Genomic DNA, 19,647 nt, shown 5'->3' on the forward strand with positions numbered 1-19,647 from the left:
ATTTTAACATGCAAACCTTTTACACATCTATATAAGTGCAATACTTTTTATTTATTAAATTGATTAGACTGTATAATGCTATGGTCAGTCTTTCTTTCTTGTTTTTTTGCTGGGCTTACGGCCACAGACTATATGTATGGTTACAAGGGAAGATCTGCAGTCATTTATCCTGTGCCATTGGTCTATCTGCTCTTTTGATCATCCGTGCAAGCTAAAGACCTTGGGGCAGATCCAGAAAGAATTGCATGGGCGCAGCGTATGTGAGATACGCTACGCCGCTGTAACTTACTTTTTGTAGCTTTAAATCCACAAAGAATTTGCGCAGTATGTTACGGCGGCGTAGTGTATCTCTTGCGGCGTAACGGCGCCTAATTCAAATCGGCGAGTAGGGGGGCGTGTTTCATTTAAATGAAGCGCGTCCCCGCGCCGAACGAACTGCGCATGCGCCGTCCCTAAATTTCCCGCCATGCATTGCGCTAAATGACGTCGCAAGGACGTCATTGTTTTGACGTGGACGTAAATTACGTCCATTCCCGATTCACGGACGGCTTACGCAAATGAAAAAAAAAATCAAATTAAATGCGGGAACGACGGCCATACTTAACATAGCAGGTTTAACTATACGCCACGAAAAAGCAGCTTTAAGTATACGCCGGAAAAAGCCGTCTAGAGACGACGTAAAAGAATGCGCCGGCCGCTCGTACGTTCGTGGATCGTCTGAAATAGCTAATTTGCATACACGACGCAGATTACGACGGGAACGCCACCCAGCGGACGCCGAAGAATTGTATCTTAGATCCGAAGGCGTACGAAGATGTACGCCTGTCGGATCTAACCCAGATGCCGTCGTATATTGTTTTGAGGATTCAAAACAAAGATACGACGCGGGAAATTTGAAAGTACGCCGGCGTGTCAGTAGATACGTTGGCGTACTCGCTTTGTGGATCTGCCCCCTTGGCTGGGTTATATCCACATGCTCTTTTTACTTGCTTTTCGGTAAGCAGGTTTTTCTTAAGGTGACGGGGCACTTTCTGTTTGAAGTCACTGTGGTGCCGTTGGGAAGAGGATTCATTTATCCCTAATGTTTAATATTAAACTGCCGTTCTAGAGAAGAATTTCCTGCATTGTTTGGGACTTTTTAGCACAGCTTCATTTTTCTTTATCTTTTTTCAACCTAATTACATAACTAAAATAATAACTCAGATTGACTGAATGTTTTACCAAAATGTATAAATGACAAATGTTTTTAACCACTTGCTGACCGCCTCCTCCAGTGTCATGTCACTGGTAGCCCAGCCCCCACACAGTTAGAATCACTCCCTAGGACACACTTAACCCCTTCCTAGCACCCTAGTGGTTAACCCCTTCACTGCCAGTCACATTTATACAGTAATCAGTGCATTTTTATAGCACTGATCACTGAATAATGTGAATGGTCCCAAAATAGCATCAAAAGTGTCAGATGTGTCCGCCATAATGTCGCAGTCACGATCAAAATCACTATTCGCCGCCAATACTAGTAAAAAAAAAATATTAATAAAAATGCCATAAAACTATTCCCTATTTTGTAGACGTTATAAATTTTGCGCAAACCAATCAATAAACGCTTATTGCCATTTTTTTTTTTTACCAAAAATATGTAGAAGAATACGTATCGGCCTAAACTGAGCAAAAAAAATGTTTTTTTTTATATATTTTTGGGGGATATTTATTATAGCAAATGTAAAAAATATTGCTTTTTTTTTTCAAAATTGTTGCTCTTTTTTTTTTGTTTATAGCGCAAAAAAAAATCGTAGAGTTGATCAAATACCACCAAAATAAAGCTCTATTTGTGGGAAAAAAGGGACGTCAATTTTGTTTGGCAGCCACGTCGCACGACTGTGCAATTGTCAGTTAAAGCGACGCAGTGCCTAATCGCAAAAAGTGGCCTGGTCATTGACCAACAAAATGGTCCGGGGCTTAAGTGGTTAAAGGTAGCTTCTCAAAGCACTTTACAAGGAAAACACAAGAAATACACAGGATAATATAAAGGAAAAAGGGTAAAAAAAAATTTACCTGTAAAGGCATAATGTGCTAGTATGCCTCATGTCACAGAGGGAAAATGGCTAATTGGGCCCAATTTGGACATTTTCATTTAGGGGTGTACTCACGTTTGTTGTCAGCGGTTTAGACATTAATGGCTGTGTGTTGAGTTATTTTGACGGGACAGCAAATGTACACTGTTATACAAGCTGTACACTCACTACACAACATTGTAGACACAAAGGGGGTTATTTACGAAAGGCAAATCCACTTTGCACTACAAGTGCTTCTCCAGACCCAACTTAATCCCTTGACTCAAGCTTGTGAATTGGTTCCCCAGCTAAGCCTAGCTAGGACCCGTGTGTCTTCCTGGTGGAGACCTGCTCCAGGAGCAAAGCCCACATGGACTGGACCCAAGAACTCAGCTCCTGCTCTTTAGGCCTCAGGCTATGCACTCTCTCATCACCTTCTGGGTACACCTGCATAGGGATTGGCTGAAGTCCAAGAAATATTCATTCCAAATACCCTGCCATTCCTCCTACTATGATTCTAGAATCCTTTAGAAGACAGGAGAAGTAACAGAGCAGGCTCCTGTGAAGCACAGAACAGCCCTAAATAGTCAACCCCTGCTCCTCTCAGTACTGTAGATTTAACTGACAATTTTGCGGTCGTGCGACGTGGCTCCCAAACAGTTGACGTCCTTTTTTTCCCACAAATAGTTTTCTTTTGGTGGTATTTGATCACCTCTGTGGTTTTTATTTTTTTTTACGCTATAAACAAAAATAATACGTTTTGCTATAATAAATATCTCCCAAAAATATATAAAAAAACATATTTTTCCTTAGTTTAGGCCGATACGTATTCTTCTTCTTATTTTTGGTAAAAAAAAAATCGCAATAAGCGTTTATTGATTGGTTTGTACAAAAGTTATAGCGTCTACAAAATAGGGGATAGTTTTATGGCATTTTTATTAATAAGTTTTTACTGGTTATGGCGGCGATCAGCGATTGTAATCAGGACTGCAACATTATGGTGGACACATGATACACTTTTGACACCATTTTGGGACCATTTTTACAGCGATCAGTGCTATAAAAAATCACTGATTACTTTAAAAATGACACTGTCAGTGAAAGGGTTAACCACTAGGTGGCGCTGCATGGGGTTAGGTGTTCCTTAGGACGTGATTCTTACTATTAGGGGGCGTGGATACATGTGACACGTCACTGATGACCGTTCCCGATCACGGGAAACAGTCATTAGTGACAGTGTTACTAGGCAGAATAGGGTTATGCCTTGTTTACAAAGGCATTCCCCTGTTCTGCCCTTGCCGACCGCAATCGTGGGCCTCCCAGGAACATAGAGTTCCTCGGGACCCGCGGCCGCACTTGCGAGGCACGCGTGCGTGCGTTGGCGGCAGATTTAAATGGACGTACCTGTACGCCAATCTGCCTGCCTGTGCCATTCTGAGGACGTAAATAGTTGTGCGGCGATCGGCAAGTGGTTAATAATTTTATTGTCAAATGATTTTGTCGGTCTATTTATAAACACATTGATCTATTATTATTATTTTTTTAACCAGTGGTTCTCAACCTTTCTAGTGCTGTGACCTCTTGATAAAATTTCCCAAGTTGTGGGAACCCCTAACAGTAAAGCGTGGCGTGACGTTACGTGGGTTGTCAATACCCAAGGCAAGTAATTTTCGACCCTAACCCACAGACATTTAGCGCTCTCTGAGTCCCTTCCACTTGTACAGTATTAAAACACCTTATGCAACATTTTAGAATGTACCACTCTTTTTCTTTGTTCGCCTTTCTTTCCCCTTTATCTCTCTTCATCCTAATTTCTTGTTTTTTCCCTCCCCCATTCCTCTCTCTTGCCGTCTTTCTTGTTCTTCTCTTATTATTTCTCTCTCTTTTTCTTTGTTCCCCCCTCTTTTCCGTTTCCTTCAATGTATTCTCTATTTTTATTCCTTCTCTTACTCCTTTTGGGGGGAGCGGCAGTGCTGGTGGGGGGTGGGATCAGTGGCAGTGCTGGGGGGAGTTCTGATCAGCCAACTTGGGTGCTCTTGATCAAGGTCATCTGCTGATCTGAGAACTGTAGTGGGAATTTTTAATGGCAACTCTAATCACAGGTAGTGTTACTCACTGTGTCTCCAGATTCACTGTATCTCTGCCTTTGTGGTGTCTTGTAGCAATGACACCTATGCCGAAATCAGGAGATAGGGCCTCCTCCAGCCCCTCCAACTTCACATTTTTCACCAGTTAGCTGACCTCTAGTCTCTGCCCCCCAGCCAAGCCGTGAACTCAATGGGCAGTTGCGAAGAGGCTATGTGGGCTACCGAGGGCTCCAAGAACAGCCCTGTTGGGCGGCCATGGGCTTCAGAGACAGCCCTGCTGGGCAGCCATGGGCTCCAGGGACAGCCTTGCTGGGCGGCCGTGGGCTCCAGGAACAGCCCCAAAAACACAAACAGCAGCACTCAATGGAATTGGTATAAAAACTTTATAGTCTTGAAGTAGATAGAATTCAATTACATTAAGATTGTACTAGAAATAAAAGGTTATATAGCTACATGAAGTTAAAAATGCACACAGTAATAGGAACATGTAGCTAGTAATTGATATGGTATAAAATAATAGCAACGATACCACTGTAGAGTCAAGGTGGGAGGGGTTAACATCAATCCACAGGTATGCAAGGGTCCCCAGAATGTGACTGTCACGACTCCAAAAAAGTGGCCACTGGAACCCAGATAGAATGGGGAAAGTCCGGTGTAATTGCTCAAATATCCTGCTGTTCATGAAGTCCCTGCTGATCAACAAGGTGTGGAAGTGGTTCTGAAATCCCAAGGGTGGATGCAGCAGACAGCACTATAGGAGACGGACAAACCGCTCGGATGAACCAGTCTGTGCGGAAGCACAGTAGATATCGCCGCTCCATACAGGGACCTCCGTAACGGTGGCACAGCAGGTAAATAGACAAGCCAGCGGAGAGCGTTGAGAGCGATGGACCAGCCAATAGGGAGCCAGGCGTGCTTGTGTGACAGGACTCTGGTGCAGTAGTAGTCGTTTTAGCTCGAGGGGGAAGCCATGACTGACATGGTAGGCAGTACAGGCTAAAAATGCAGCTTTCATTTACAAATACTAATACATAAATATAAAGGCGTTTATTTTTACCCAACAACAGTTATAAGAATACAGTATATTGTGCGTTTTTTTTCTTTTTCTTTTTGGTTTCATATTTTATTAGTAGTTGACCAGTTGGTGCTTTTACGTTTGACTGAGACAGCAAAGGAATACTCATCTTTTGTGAGTGCAGCCTACTTATGTAATAGCTCACTGAAAAACATAGACCATGTGTAATGGTCAACCACAGTTTATGATTTCCATTCCATCAACCACGACAGCTTATCTGACACTCCAACAGACACGATCCATAAGAATTCCCTCAGAAAGACGAGACATATGCTCTGTGTTCTGAGTCAAATGAATGAACCAATGCTTTAATGGTTAGCTCTCTTATATACAGTACAGGCATGTTACAGTAATCAAAGAAACAAAGACACACTCCACCCACACATTACATAATGGGGCTTCAATCACATTCTTTTAGATAATGACAATCAGAGGAGTTAATTATCCCCCAGACGGTTCAGTCTCTGACAAGTTATCCTCACCTGTTACACAAAACACTTTCCTTTACTAAACATAATTGACATGCTAATTCCCTACCCCTGAAAGGAGACATCTGACCTTTCAGACTTAATCAGTACAATAGACACAACACAGTATTAGCATCACACAATGGACAATGGAATGTCTTTCCGGAGCCTATTGACCTGTTGTGGGTCAGCATGAAATCACCTGTAATATGTCCAGATCTCCTGCAATACATGAATTATCAGTAATGTCCCATCTCATGTAATTTATAATTATTATTTCTCAGCCATCCTATGTCCGAAAGGGGAACAGGATGGCCCTAGACCCAAGAGTCATTATTATGGAGTACCCCCCCATCCTTCAAAAGTCTCTGGGTGTCATGGGCCATTCCGTTACACCATGGTTAATATTTGTCAGCCAGTAAGCTCTACCCTGAGGAAGAGTCCAAATCCCCTGAAACGTGTAAGATGTAAACATTTTACTTATTTACAAAGAGCTACAAAAGACACCTCATGACACGCACACAGAACTACAAGCCTGAGAAATCCTGCCAAACGTCTTGGGAGTAGAGCGGTTCAGGACGCACGCAAGATCAATTACTATCCATCATATTACTCTGCAACATAAGACGTGTAAACATGTGTGCGTTATTGTACCTTGAAGATATACTCTACTGATTGTCTTATAGATAGGTAGGTAGATGGATAGGTAGATAGATAGATAGATAGATAGATAGATAGATAGATAGATAGATAGATAGATAGATATATAGATAGATAGATAGATAGATAGATAGATAGATAGATAGATAGATAGATAGATAGATAGATAGATAGATGGATAGATGGATAGATAGCTAGAGATAGATAGATAGATAGATAGATAGATAGATAGATAGATAGATAGATAGATAGACAGACAGACAGACAGATAGATAGATAGATAGATAGATAGATAGATAGATAGATAGATCGATAGATAGAGTTTTGGCCTGGACAACCAACTCGACCTCCTATAAATTCACGCCTTCAACTATGAGGGAACTGACCCAATTTGGTTGGAATAAGGAGCACTGAAAATCAAGTAATCTCTACTAATGAACATAGGGCCAGATTCACAGAACAGATACGACGGCGTATCTCTGTTTCTATCTATGCGACTGATTCATAGAACCAGTTACGCATAGTTTGCCATAAGATTCGACAGGTGTAATTGTTTTACACTGTCGGATCTTAGGATGCAATACCGCGGCCGACGTTGGGGGGAGTTTGCGTCGTAAACCAGCGTCGGGTATGCAAATTAGGAGTTACGGCGATCCACAACGGTTTTTCGCGTTCGCTACGTCGCCACTAGTCTAGTTTCCCGTCGCAAAGTTAGTCGTTTTTTTTTGGTGCCTTAACTTTATACAGCAATCGTATTTCTGTATAAAGTATGGCCGTCGTTCCCGCGTCGAAATGTAAAAAATAACGTTGTTTGCGTAAGCCGTCCGGGATTACGGAATTTACGCTACGCGCGTCGCCTTTTCGAAAAAATGATGTCACTTCGCGCAAAGCACGGCGGGAGTTTCGGAAACGGAGCATGCGCGGTAGGTCCGGCGCGGGAACGTGCCTAATTTAAATGGCACACGCCCATTTAAATTGGCCCGCCTTGCGCCGGAGGCTTTCATCGCAAGTGCTTGGTGAATCAGGCACTTGCGATGAAAAATTGCGCGGGCCATATGTGATTGATAGCCTTTACCTTCCCCTTGGGACACTATTCCTCCCACTGATGCAAGGCACTGTTTATAATTCCAATCACTGACAGTGACAATGGGGCACTAATCCTCCCACTGATACCAACAATAGGGCACTATTCCTACCATTGACACCAACAATGAGGAATTATTCCTACCACTGACATCAACGATGATACTCTATTCCTGCCACTGACACCAATGAAGGGGAACTATTTCTGCCACTGACACCAATGATGGGGAACTATTCCTACCATGGACAACAACGATGAGACACTACTCCTTCCACTGACACCAATAATGGGGAATTAATTCTCCCACTGACACCAACGGTGAGGAATTATTCCTACCACTGACATCAACGATGATACTCTATTCCTGCCACTGACACCAATGATGGGGAACTATTTCTGCCACTGACACCAATGATGGGGAACTATTCCTACCATGGACAACAACGATGAGACACTACTCCTTCCACTGATACCAACAATGGGGCACTATGCATCCTACTGATACCGCTGATTGGGCACTATCTCGCTGACACCAATGATATGGCACTATTCCTACTGCTGATACCAATGATGGGGCACTTTTCTTCCCACTGATACCAATCATGGGGCACTATTCTTCCCAATGATACCCACATAATTTAATTACTCTCCTTGACCACCAAGCCTAAGGCATTGTTTACTATAAGGCTGGGTTCCTATATATGCATATTGGATGTGTTTTTAACCACATCCAATTCACAAAACATATGAATGTGACTGGCTTTTGAAGGAGCCGGTACACACGTGTGGGAAGCAGCCGTGGTGTCGTTCTGAAAAAGGGTCCTGTGCATTTTTGGGTCCGGTTCAGGTGCAAATTTGGGTACAGATCGCACTTGTACCGGTGAATAGAAAAACGCAGCGGACTCCGGACCACAAATCGCAGCCGTATATACGTATATGAAAACAGCCTAAGACAGTAAAGAAATTAGGAGACAGCCAAAGTTGCAGATTGGATAAAATGCAGATATAAAATGTGAGGCCACCAGATGTGGTGAAATTCACACAAACATTTTAAATATTTTTACACGTATTTAATCCTTCAGACCTCCTCCCTTATTTCAGTGGTAAGTGAGGAACGGTAAGCAGAGGCGGCTCTCTAATTAGGGAAATTTGGCGGTCGCCTAAGGCCTTGCACTCATAAGGGCCACGCAGCCGCCTAATTTGCCTGTGATCAATACTAATGTCGGCATCATCAGATCTCTCTATTACCCCTCTCTCTTTCTCGCCTCCCCCTCTCTCCCCCCTCTTGCATTGGCTGAATATGTCTGATGGGTGAGGAGGGTGCCCTGGAAGTGGTGCTGATCACCTGTGTCCTAGATCCGTGCATTTTCTGCAGGCCATTTTTCTTGCTTGAATTGATTTTCGCATTATGGGCATGAGTGGGGCCTCATGTCTATGGGGCCTTATGTCTAAGGGGCCTCATGGGGCCTCATGTCTAAGGGGCCTCATGTCTAAGGGACCTCATGGGGCCTCATGTCTAAGGGGCCTCATGTCTAAGGGGCCTCATTGGGCCTCATGTCTATGGGGCCTCATGTCTAAGGGGCCTCATGGGGCCTCATGTCTAAGGGACCTCATGGGGCCTCATGTCTAAGGGGCCTCATGGGGCCTCATGTCTAAGGGGCCTCATGGGGCCTCATGTCTAAGGGGCCTCATGGGGCCTCATGTCTAAGGGGCCTCATTGGGCCTCATGTCTATGGGGCCTCATGTCTAAGGGGCCTCATGGGGCCTCATGTCTAAGGGGCCTCATGTCTAAGGGACCTCATGGGGCCTCATGTCTAAGGGGCCTCATGTCTAAGGGGCCTCATGGGGCCTCATGTCTATGGGGCCTCATGTCTAAGGGGCCTCATGTCCAAGGGACATCATGGGGCCTCATGTCTAAGGGACCTCATGGGGCCTCATGTCTAAGGGACCTCATGGGGCCTCATGTCTAAGGGGCCTCATGGGGCCTCATGTCTAAGGGGCCTCATGGGGCCTCATGTCTAAGGGGCCTCATGGGGCCTCATGTCTAAGGGGCCTCATGTCTAAGGGGCCTCATGGGGCCTCATGTCTAAGGGGCCTCATTGGGCCTCATGTCTATGGGGCCTCATGTCTAAGGGGCCTCATGGGGCCTCATGTCTAAGGGGCCTCATGTCTAAGGGACCTCATGGGGCCTCATGTCTATGGGGCCTCATGTCTAAGGGGCCTCATGGGGCCTCATGTCTAAGGGGCCTCATGGGGCCTCATGTCTAAGGGGCCTCATTGGGCCTCATGTCTATGGGGCCTCATGTCTAAGGGGCCTCATGGGGCCTCATGTCTAAGGGGCCTCATGTCTAAGGGACCTCATGTCTAAGGGACCTCATGGGGCCTCATGTCTAAGGGGCCTCATGTCTAAGGGGCCTCATGGGGCCTCATGTCTATGGGGCCTCATGTCTAAGGGGCCTCATGTCTAAGGGACATCATGGGGCCTCATGTCTAAGGGACCTCATGGGGCCTCATGTCTAAGGGACCTCATGGGGCCTCATGTCTAAGGGGCCTCATGGGGCCTCATGTCTAAGGGGCCTCATGGGGCCTCATGTCTAAGGGGCCTCATTGGGCCTCATGTCTATGGGGCCTCATGTCTAAGGGGCCTCATGGGGCCTCATGTCTAAGGGGCCTCATGTCTAAGGGACCTCATGGGGCCTCATGTCTAAGGGGCCTCATGTCTAAGGGGCCTCATGGGGCCTCATGTCTATGGGGCCTCATGTCTAAGGGGCCTCATGTCTAAGGGACATCATGGGGCCTCATGTCTAAGGGACCTCATGGGGCCTCATGTCTAAGGGACCTCATGGGGCCTCATGTCTAAGGGGCCTCATGGGGCCTCATGTCTAAGGGGCCTCATGGGGCCTCATGTCTAAGGGGCCTCATGGGGCCTCATGTCTAAGGGGCCTCATGTCTAAGGGACCTCATGGGGCCTCATGTCTAAGGGGCCTCATGTCTAAGGGGCCTCATGGGGCCTCATGTCTAAGGGGCCTCATTGGGCCTCATGTCTATGGGGCCTCATGTCTAAGGGGCCTCATGGGGCCTCATGTCTAAGGGGCCTCATGTCTAAGGGACCTCATGGGGCCTCATGTCTATGGGGCCTCATGTCTAAGGGGCCTCATGGGGCCTCATGTCTAAGGGGCCTCATGGGGCCTCATGTCTAAGGGGCCTCATTGGGCCTCATGTCTATGGGGCCTCATGTCTAAGGGGCCTCATGGGGCCTCATGTCTAAGGGACCTCATGGGGCCTCATGTCTAAGGGGCCTCATGTCTAAGGGGCCTCATGGGGCCTCATGTCTATGGGGCCTCATGTCTAAGGGGCCTCATGTCTAAGGGACATCATGGGGCCTCATGTCTAAGGGACCTCATGGGGCCTCATGTCTAAGGGACCTCATGGGGCCTCATGTCTAAGGGGCCTCATGGGGCCTCATGTCTAAGGGGCCTCATGGGGCCTCATGTCTAAGGGGCCTCATGGGGCCTCATCTCTAAGGGGCCTAATGGGGCCTCATGTCTAAGGGGCCTCATGTCTAAGGGACCTCATGGGGCCTCATGTCTAAGGGGCCTCATGGGGCCTCATCTCTAAGGGGCCTAATGGGGCCTCATGTCTAAGGGGCCTCATGTCTAAGGGACCTCATGGGGCCTCATGTCTAAGGGGCCTCGTGTCTAAGGGACCTCATGGGGCCTCATGTCTAAGGGGCCTCATGGGGCCTCATGTCTAAGAGGCCTCATGGGGCCTCATGGCCTTTTTGCCTAAGGCCTCACAAAGCCTAGAGCCACCTCTGACGGTAAGTAAGGAGCCACCACTATAGGTCTAATAGGAAATGACATCTCCTGTACTGGAAATGGGATGAGAATGAGTAGAATATCGCAAACAACTAAAAGCTAGCTCATTATAGTTCTTTATTTGGACTGGTGATCCAAGATGGTGTCCTCATTGTGTACTCCGCAGTGTAGACCTGCTCAGACAATCCGATAGGTGAAAAGCCATCAGTCTTTATCACAGTCTTATGGCTGGGGATCCTTCACTTACAGTGCTAAGACGTTTCATAAATTTCAAATGATAAAAGATGAAAACAAAAGCAATGATCAGTATGAATCCTGATATTATTATCCGGACTATGTTCTGCTTAGTTACTGATTTTTTTTTTATTTGACCTAAAAAAAAAAAAAAAAAAAGAATTAAAATTTTAAATTCCACAGTAATTTGTGTCCAGGAAATTGAAATAATAAACTGGTGTTTTTCAAGCTAAGTGAGCGTGCCTGCGGGTCCCGCGGACTCTGTGTGTCACGGAGAGACAGAACTAGGAGATGCAAACAAGGCATTTCCCTGTTCTGCCTAGTGACATGGCAGGGATCTACTGTTCCCTGTCATTGGAAGCAGTGATTGTGTAATAGACTTTTCCCCTGGTCCAATTCCAGGATGCATGTTAAATTCTGCTGCTGAGCCAAATTCATGTGAGAGCATGCGAAAGGGAACACACTGGGGGAGATTCAGAAAGAGATACGACGGCGTATCTCCTGATACGCCGTCGTATCTCTGAGATCCGACGGTCGGATCTATGCGACTGATTCATAAGAATCAGTTACGCATAGATCTCCCTTAGATCCGACAGATGTAAGTGACTTACACCGTCGGATCTTAGGCTGCAATCTCCCGCCGGCCGGTAGGTGACGCTTCGGTTTTTTATGCGACGAATATGCAAATTCCGATTTCCGCCGATTCAGAAACGAACGCCCGCCCGTCGCTTTTTTTTTTACGTCGTTTGCGTTCGGCTTTTTCCCGGCGTATACTTACCCCTGCTATATGAGGCGTATCCAATGTTAAGTATGGCCGTCGTTCCCGCGCCGAGTTTTGAATTTTTACGTCGTTTGCGTAAGTCGGTCGCGAATACGGATGGACGTAATTTACGTTCACGCGGAAAACAATGACGTTCTAGCGACGTCATTTGGAGCATGCGTACTGGGAAAAATCGCGGCCAGCACAGTACGATCGGCGCGGGGACGCGCCTGATTTAAATAATACACTCCCCCTAGCCGCGGAATTTGAATTCCGCCGGGGGAGTTACGATCCGCTGGCGCAAGTTTCGAGGTAAGTGCTTTCTGAATACAGCACTTGCCTCAAAAAATTGCACTGACGGATCGTAAATAAGATAGATTACGCGGATCTAAAGATCCGCTGATCTATCTGAATCTAGCCCACTGACCTGTACAAGTTCCTTCTCAACTCCAACAGGCCTTTATTCCGGGTCCCAGCCCCTTATATAAACAACGTGACATAAGCAAACATCATCACATTATGTATGGGCTAGATTCAGATAGCCCGCCGTAACTTTGTGCGGGCGTAGCGTATCTCAGATACGCTACGCCGCCATAACTTAGTGAGGCAGGTTCTGTATTCACAAAGAACCTGCGCCCTAAGTTACGGCTGCGTAGCGTAAATCTGCCGGCGTAAGCGCGCCTAATTCAAATTGTGGAGAGGTGGGCGTGTTTTATGTAAATAAATAATGACCCCACGTAAATGACGTCTCTAACGAACGGCGCATGCGCCGTCCATGAACGTATCCCAGTGCGCATGCTCCTAATCACGTCGCAAATAGTCAATGCTTTCGACGTGAACGTAATTTACGCTAATTACTATTCGCGAACGACTTACGCAGACAACGTAAAATTTTACGCTGTCCTGACGTCCATACTTAACATTGGCTATGCCTCATATAGCAGGCATAACTTTACGCCGGAAAAAGCCTTACGCAAACGACGTAAAAAAATCCACCGGGCGCACGTACGTTTCTGAATCGGCGTATCTAGCTCATTTGCATATTCTACGTGGAAATCAGCAGAAGCGCCACCTAGCGGCCAGCGTAATTATGCACCCTAAGATACGACGGCGTAGGAGACTTACGCCGCTCGTATCTTAGCCTTATTTAAGCGTATCTGGTTTGCAGAATACGCTCACATTTACGACGGTGTAGATTCAGAGTTACAATGGCGTATCTACTGATACGCGGGGGCGTAACTCTCTCTGACTCTGGCCCAATGTGTGTATCTTAGTGGCTCATCCATATATGGTAATTTTCCTGTGACATCTGTTTTTGCCACGAGGAATTCCAAAGAGATTTTCTTAGCATAGTGGGAGGGGCAGGAAGGTGTCGTGTAGCCCACTCCCCCACAGTTAGAATCACTCCCTAGGACACACTTAAAGCGGAGGTCCGCCTAAAAAAGAAATATTTAAAGCCAGCAGCTATAAATACTGCAGCTGCTGACTATTAATACATGGACACTTACCTGTCCAGGGTGCCCGCGATGTCGGCAGCCGAAACCGAGCAGTTGCTCGGCTCTTGGCTGCCCCCGCTTCCATTCTCGGTGAGGGAATTAGGAAGTGAAGCCTTGCGGCTTCACAGCCTGGTTCCCTACTGCGCATGCGCAAGTCGCGTTGCACGTCCTCACTGGTCCCTGCTGTCTTCTGGGACCTGTTTGTTTCCCAGAAGACAGCAGGAGAGGACAGTGTAGGCGCAGGAAGTGGCGTAGGTCACCGCGATCACTGCAGTGATCCGTGCTAGGAAGTGGTAGCAAATACCCCCATTAGACAGGTATCTGCTCCCTCCTCCCCCTGAAAGGTGCCAAATATGACACAGGAGGGGGGGAGGATTCCAAAAAGTGGAAGTTCCCTTTTTGGGTGGAAATCCACTTTAACCCTTTCATCGCCCCCTAGTGTTTAACCCCTTCCCTGCGAGTCACATTTACACAGTAATCAGTGCATTTTTATAGCACTGATCACTGTATAAATGATAATGGTCCCAAAATAGTGTCAAAAGTGTCCACCATAATGTCGCAGTCACAATAAAAATCGCAAATTGCCACCATTACTAATAAAAAAAAATGCCATATATCTATCCCCTATTTTGTAGATGCTATAACTTTTGCGCAAACCAATCAATCTACGCTTATTGGGATTTTTTTTAACAAAAATATGTAGAAGAATACGTATCGGCCTTAACTGAGTTTTTTTTTTTTTTTTTATATATATATTTTTGGGGATATTTATTATAGCAAAACGTGAAACATATTGTTTTTTTTTTTCAAAGAGGTGATCAAATACCACCAAAAGAAAGCTCTATTTGTGGGGGGAAAAAATATGTCAATTTTGTTTGGGTGCCACATCGCACAACCGCGCAATGGTCAGTTAAAGCGACACAGTGCCGAATCGCAAAAAATGGCCTGGTCATCTTCTTCCGGGGCTGAAGTGGTTAAGGGTTCCTTGACCTGTGACTAATTGACCTCTCAATTAATGGTGCCTGCATAGTTCCAGAGTCAAAGTCACTTCGCAGAGATTATGGCATGGCATCAAGGGTGGCATTCTGACCAGTACTGGAAAGGGGCATTCTGCCCACTGACCCCAATGAATTGGTATTAACAGGGGTTCCTCAATACTTGAGAATTTTTTCAAGGGTTCCTCAAAGTTAAAAAGCTTGAGAAAGGCTGTAGTAGATAATCAGAGCATAGGAAAATGCAGACCTTTAGGATACCCAAAAGGAGACTTGATAATATTATATTAAAAAAAATCATGAATCATTTTATTTTTTAAAAATTCCACTTAAAGCGGGAGTTCACCCAATGTTGTTTTTTTTTCTCTCTTCCCCTTAGATTCCTGCTCGTTTTGTCTAGGGGAATCGGCTAGTTGTTTTAAAATATGAGCCGTACTTACCGTTTTCGAGATGCATCTTCTCCGCCGCTTCCGGGTATGGGTCTTCGGGAGCGGGCGTTCCTTCTTGATTGACAGTCTTCCGAGAGGCTTCCGACGGTCGCATCCATCGCGTCACTAGTAGCCGAAAGAAGCCGAACGTCGGTGCGGCTCTATAATGCGCCTGCGCACCGACGTTCGGCTTCTTTCGGAAAATCGTGACGCGATGGATGCGACCGTCGGAAGCCTCTCGGAAGACTGTCAATCAAAATAGGAATGCCCAGTCCCGCAGCCCATACCCAGAAGCGGCGGAGAAGATGCATCTCGTAAACGGTAAGTACAGCTCATATTTTAAAACAACTAGCCAATTCTCCTAGACAAAACAAGCAGGAATCTAAGGGGAAAAAGTGTTATGTGCGGGTGAACCCCCGCTTTAACCCTCTTGCTGAACATGTAGTACAAATAAATGCAGCAGAAAAAGTGGGCTTTAAAGCAAGCCACTGCATATGTGCCCCCATGGTGTTCTGAGGTTGTCTGCTGAGAGCGCATTCACTGAGTGATCCCGGCACACTGACCACGTTGTCATCGACAGCTTTTGGTCACTGCTTCTGATTGGGAGCCAGTGGGGCAAGTTCCTGATCATGTGATCACTGTGGGGCAAGTTCCTGATCATGTGATCACTGTGAGATCTTATTTGTCCCATTAAAATAAATAGGAGGTATATTAGCTGCAGCCCTTCCCAACTAAACCCACGGGTGTGGGATCAGTAGAGAGTCATAAGAACATTAGTGGGGGTGAAATAAGTAGTATAACAAAGAATATTAAGTGTACTGTCTCTTTAAACACACATCACATCAAGTGCAAGCGTGTGATGTGTACAAATAAGAAGGCCAGTATGGTGGCCTGAGTTTATGGGAGGAGCCCGGAGGGTATTTAAGCAGCCCACTCACACATGCTCTTTGTCGGTTCAGTGTGCGGTACAACACGTCACTGGGCCGACTCTTCCCAGCTCACCTCATGTCCGTGAGTTTGCGCATTCAATCGCATTCGACACCCTCCCGCCCTTCCCTTTTTCAGGCCACTTCTCAGCATATCCTTCTTAAATTAACTACCCATTACTTACCTTGGGTATGCCCCCTTTTCTTGGCATACTGACTAGACCACCAAGGCACACTTCAGGTCTATTTATGTTGTAAGTCTTGTCGCGTGTTTATGTGATCCACATCTCTCTCGGTCAGAGGGTAACGACCATAAACACAATTCTTATAAATTTACAAATAAAGTGCCTTAAGTGCTAATCAGCAAATAAGTGTCCATTTCTTGAAAAATCCGGTGTAAACAAACAGAAATATCAGCAAACATTGAAAAATATATAAAATATATAAAAATCAAAACCAACATGTAAGCAAAAAGTCAAAATCAAAAGTTCTTAAATAATCATCTTCAAAAAGGTTATGCTAAATAAGATCGGTGAATCTTTACAAGTGCTCCCCCCTCAGGTCCACACTCACCAAAAGGATGTAACCCTGCACAATGGTGTCAGCAATGGTGTCAGCTCTTTATCCTGTGTTCCCTCCTCGATATCCAAAGGCATTTGATACAATCATCGCTCCTGATGATGTCTGTATGACGAAACACACAGGGCGGAGCTTTCAGCGTCACTATGTCACTTCCGGTTTGGAGTTTCTGGTCTGTATAACGCAAGGCGTCCCAGACAAATTGGTATACAGCTATAATTGGTTCACAGTTTTTTAAAAACTTTTACCCAATAAACTTTATCATATGGATTTACGTGATGGTTCCTTTTTTCTTTTACCTATTCATATGTGATTGTATCAAAGACTATGGATATCAAGGAAGGGACACAGGATTAAGAGTTGACACCATTACAAGGCCTTTTACCCCTGCAGGGGTACATCCTTTTGGTGAGTGTGGACCTGAGTAGGGGAGCTTGTGTGAAGATTCACCAATCTTGTTTATTATAAGCATTTACTCAAGCACTAGTCACCTTTTTGAAGACAATTATTTAAGAACTTTTGATTTTGACTTTTTGCTTATATGGTGGTTTTGATTTTTCTATATTTTCTATATTTAAAATTTTCTGCTGATATGTCTGTTTGTTTACACCGGACTTTTGAAGAAATTGACACATATTTGCTGATTAACACATGAGCACTTTATTTTCATATTTATAGGAATATGGTCAGTCTTCTCGGGGAGAAACTGATATATACTGCTCAAAAAAAATTTGAAAACACTTTGAAAACATATCAGATCTCAACGGACAAAAATCTCATGCTGGATATCTATACTGATCTGGACGGGGTAATCATTTGACACCCCAAAAATCAAAGTGAAAAAATTATGCAGCAAGCTCGTCCATTTTGCAGAAATTTCATTGCAACAACTCAGAATGGTCCTCAGTAGTTTGTATGGCCCCCCAAGTGCTTGTATGCATGCCAGACAACGTTGGGGCATGCTCCTAATGAGACGACGGATGGTGTCCTGGGACAGAGCATCACTGAGCTCCTGAACAGACTGAGGTGCAACCTCACGGCACCGGATGGACCAAAACATAATGTCCCAGAGGTGTTCTTTTGGATTTAGGTCAGGTGAGCGTGGGGGGCCATTCAATGGTATCAATTTCTTCATCCTCCAGGAACTGGCTGCATGCTCTCGCCACATGAGGACGGGCATTGTCGTGCACCAGGAGGAACCCAGCCAGGACCCACTGCACCAGCATAGGGGCTGACAATGGGTCCAAGGATTTCATCCCGATACCTAATGACAGTCAGGGTGCCATTGTGTAGCTTGTAGAGGTCTGTGCGTCCCTCCATGGATATGCCTCCATAGACCATCACTGACCCACCACCAAATCGGCCATGCTGAACGATGTTACAGGCAGCATAATGTTGTCCGCGGCTTCTCCAGAACCTTTCACGTCTGTCACATATGCTCAGGGTGAACCTGCTCTCATCTGTGACAAGCATTGGGCACCAGTGGCGGACCTGCCAATTCTGGTGTTCAATGGAAAATACCAATCAAGCTCCACAGTGTCCGGCAGTGAGCACAGAGCACACTAGAGGACGTCGAGCCCTCAGGCCACCCCCATGAAGTCTGTTTCTGATTGTTTGGTCAGAGACATTCATACCAGTGGCCTGCTGGAGGTCATTTTGTAGGGTTCTGGCAGTGCTCATCCTGTTTCTTTCTGCACAAAGGAGCAGATACCGGTCCTGCTGATGGATTAAGGACCTTCTAAGGCTCAGTCCAGCTCTCCTAGAGTAACTGCCTGTCTCCTGGAATCTCCTCCATGCTCTTGAGACTGTGCTGGGAGACACGGCAAACCTTCTGGTAATGACACGTATTGATGTGCCATCCTGGAGGAGTTGGACTGCCTGTGCAACCTTAATAGGGTCCAAGTATCGCCTCGTGCTACCAGTAGTGAAACTGACCCTATCCAAATGCAAAACTAGTAAAAAACTGTTAGAAAAGATGAATAGGGGAAAAAATGTCAGACACCTCCACCTGAAAAACCATTCCTGCTTTGGAGGTCATCTCATTGTTGCCCATCTAGTGCACCTGTTGGTAATTTCAGTCAACAGCGAAGCAACTGAAACTGATTAACAACCCGCTCTGTATACACCCCTCCCTCTCTGTATACACCCCTCCCCTCTGTATACACCCCTCCCCTCTGTATACACCCCTCCCCTTCTGTATACACCCCTCCCCCTCTGCTACTTAACTGACCAGATCAATATCCCAGGAGTTCCCATGAGTTCTGATTCAAAAGTGTTACTTTTTTTGAGCAGTGTATATATACTGTATGTAGAGTGGCAGATGAAGTCAATAACAAGTTACTGGGCCAATGAGACAGCTTGTGGAGGGAGGAATATTGAGACATTATTGAGATTCCTCCACTGGAAGCAGAAGTAGACATAAAGGTGTGGAGTTAGGGGCAATGGAATGAAGAACATGAGTAGAGGCCAGGTTCAAAGACTATGGATACACTAGAGCTACACCAAAAGGAAGTACATTTTTAACCACTTAAGACCCGGACCATTATGCAGGTTAAGGACCTTAGCCCTTTTTGCGATTCGGCACTGCGTCGCTTTAACTGACAATTGCGCGGTCGAGTGACGTGGCTCCAAAACAAAACTGGCGTCCTTTTTTCCCCACAAATAGAGCTTTCTTTTGGTGGTATTTGATCACCTCTGCGTTTTTTTATTTTTTTGCGCTATAAACAAAAATAGAGCCGAAATTTTGAAAAAAAACAACAATATTTTTTTACTTTTTGCTATAATAAATATATAAATACATTTAAAAACATTTTTTTCCTCCGTTTAGGCCGTTACGTATTCTTCTACTTATTTTTGTTAAAACAAAATTCCAATAAGCGTTTATTGATTGGTTTGCGCAAAAGTTATAGCTTTATGGCATTTTTTTAAATATTTTTCTTTTTTTACTAGAAATGGCGGCGATCAGCAATTTTTTTGTAAAATGCGAC

General features: G+C 45.5%; 1 protein-coding gene across 2 annotated transcripts in view; it reads right to left on the reverse strand.

Moving 5' to 3' along the window:
• Positions 1 to 10,858: 10,858 nt before the first annotated feature.
• The window catches only part of LOC120921159 (high affinity immunoglobulin gamma Fc receptor I-like), a 32,875-nt gene continuing 24,086 nt past the window's right edge, over positions 10,859 to 19,647 (reverse strand). For both annotated transcript variants that reach the window (XM_040333860.1, XM_040333859.1), the window contains one exon: positions 10,859 to 11,617. In XM_040333860.1, coding sequence (XP_040189794.1) covers positions 11,460 to 11,617 — 158 coding nt within the window. In that variant the 3' untranslated portion in view covers positions 10,859 to 11,459. The remainder of the gene's footprint in view (positions 11,618 to 19,647) is intronic.

Source organism: Rana temporaria, chromosome 13 (genome assembly GCF_905171775.1).
Source record: "Rana temporaria chromosome 13, aRanTem1.1, whole genome shotgun sequence".
Classification (NCBI taxonomy): domain Eukaryota; kingdom Metazoa; phylum Chordata; class Amphibia; order Anura; family Ranidae; genus Rana; species Rana temporaria.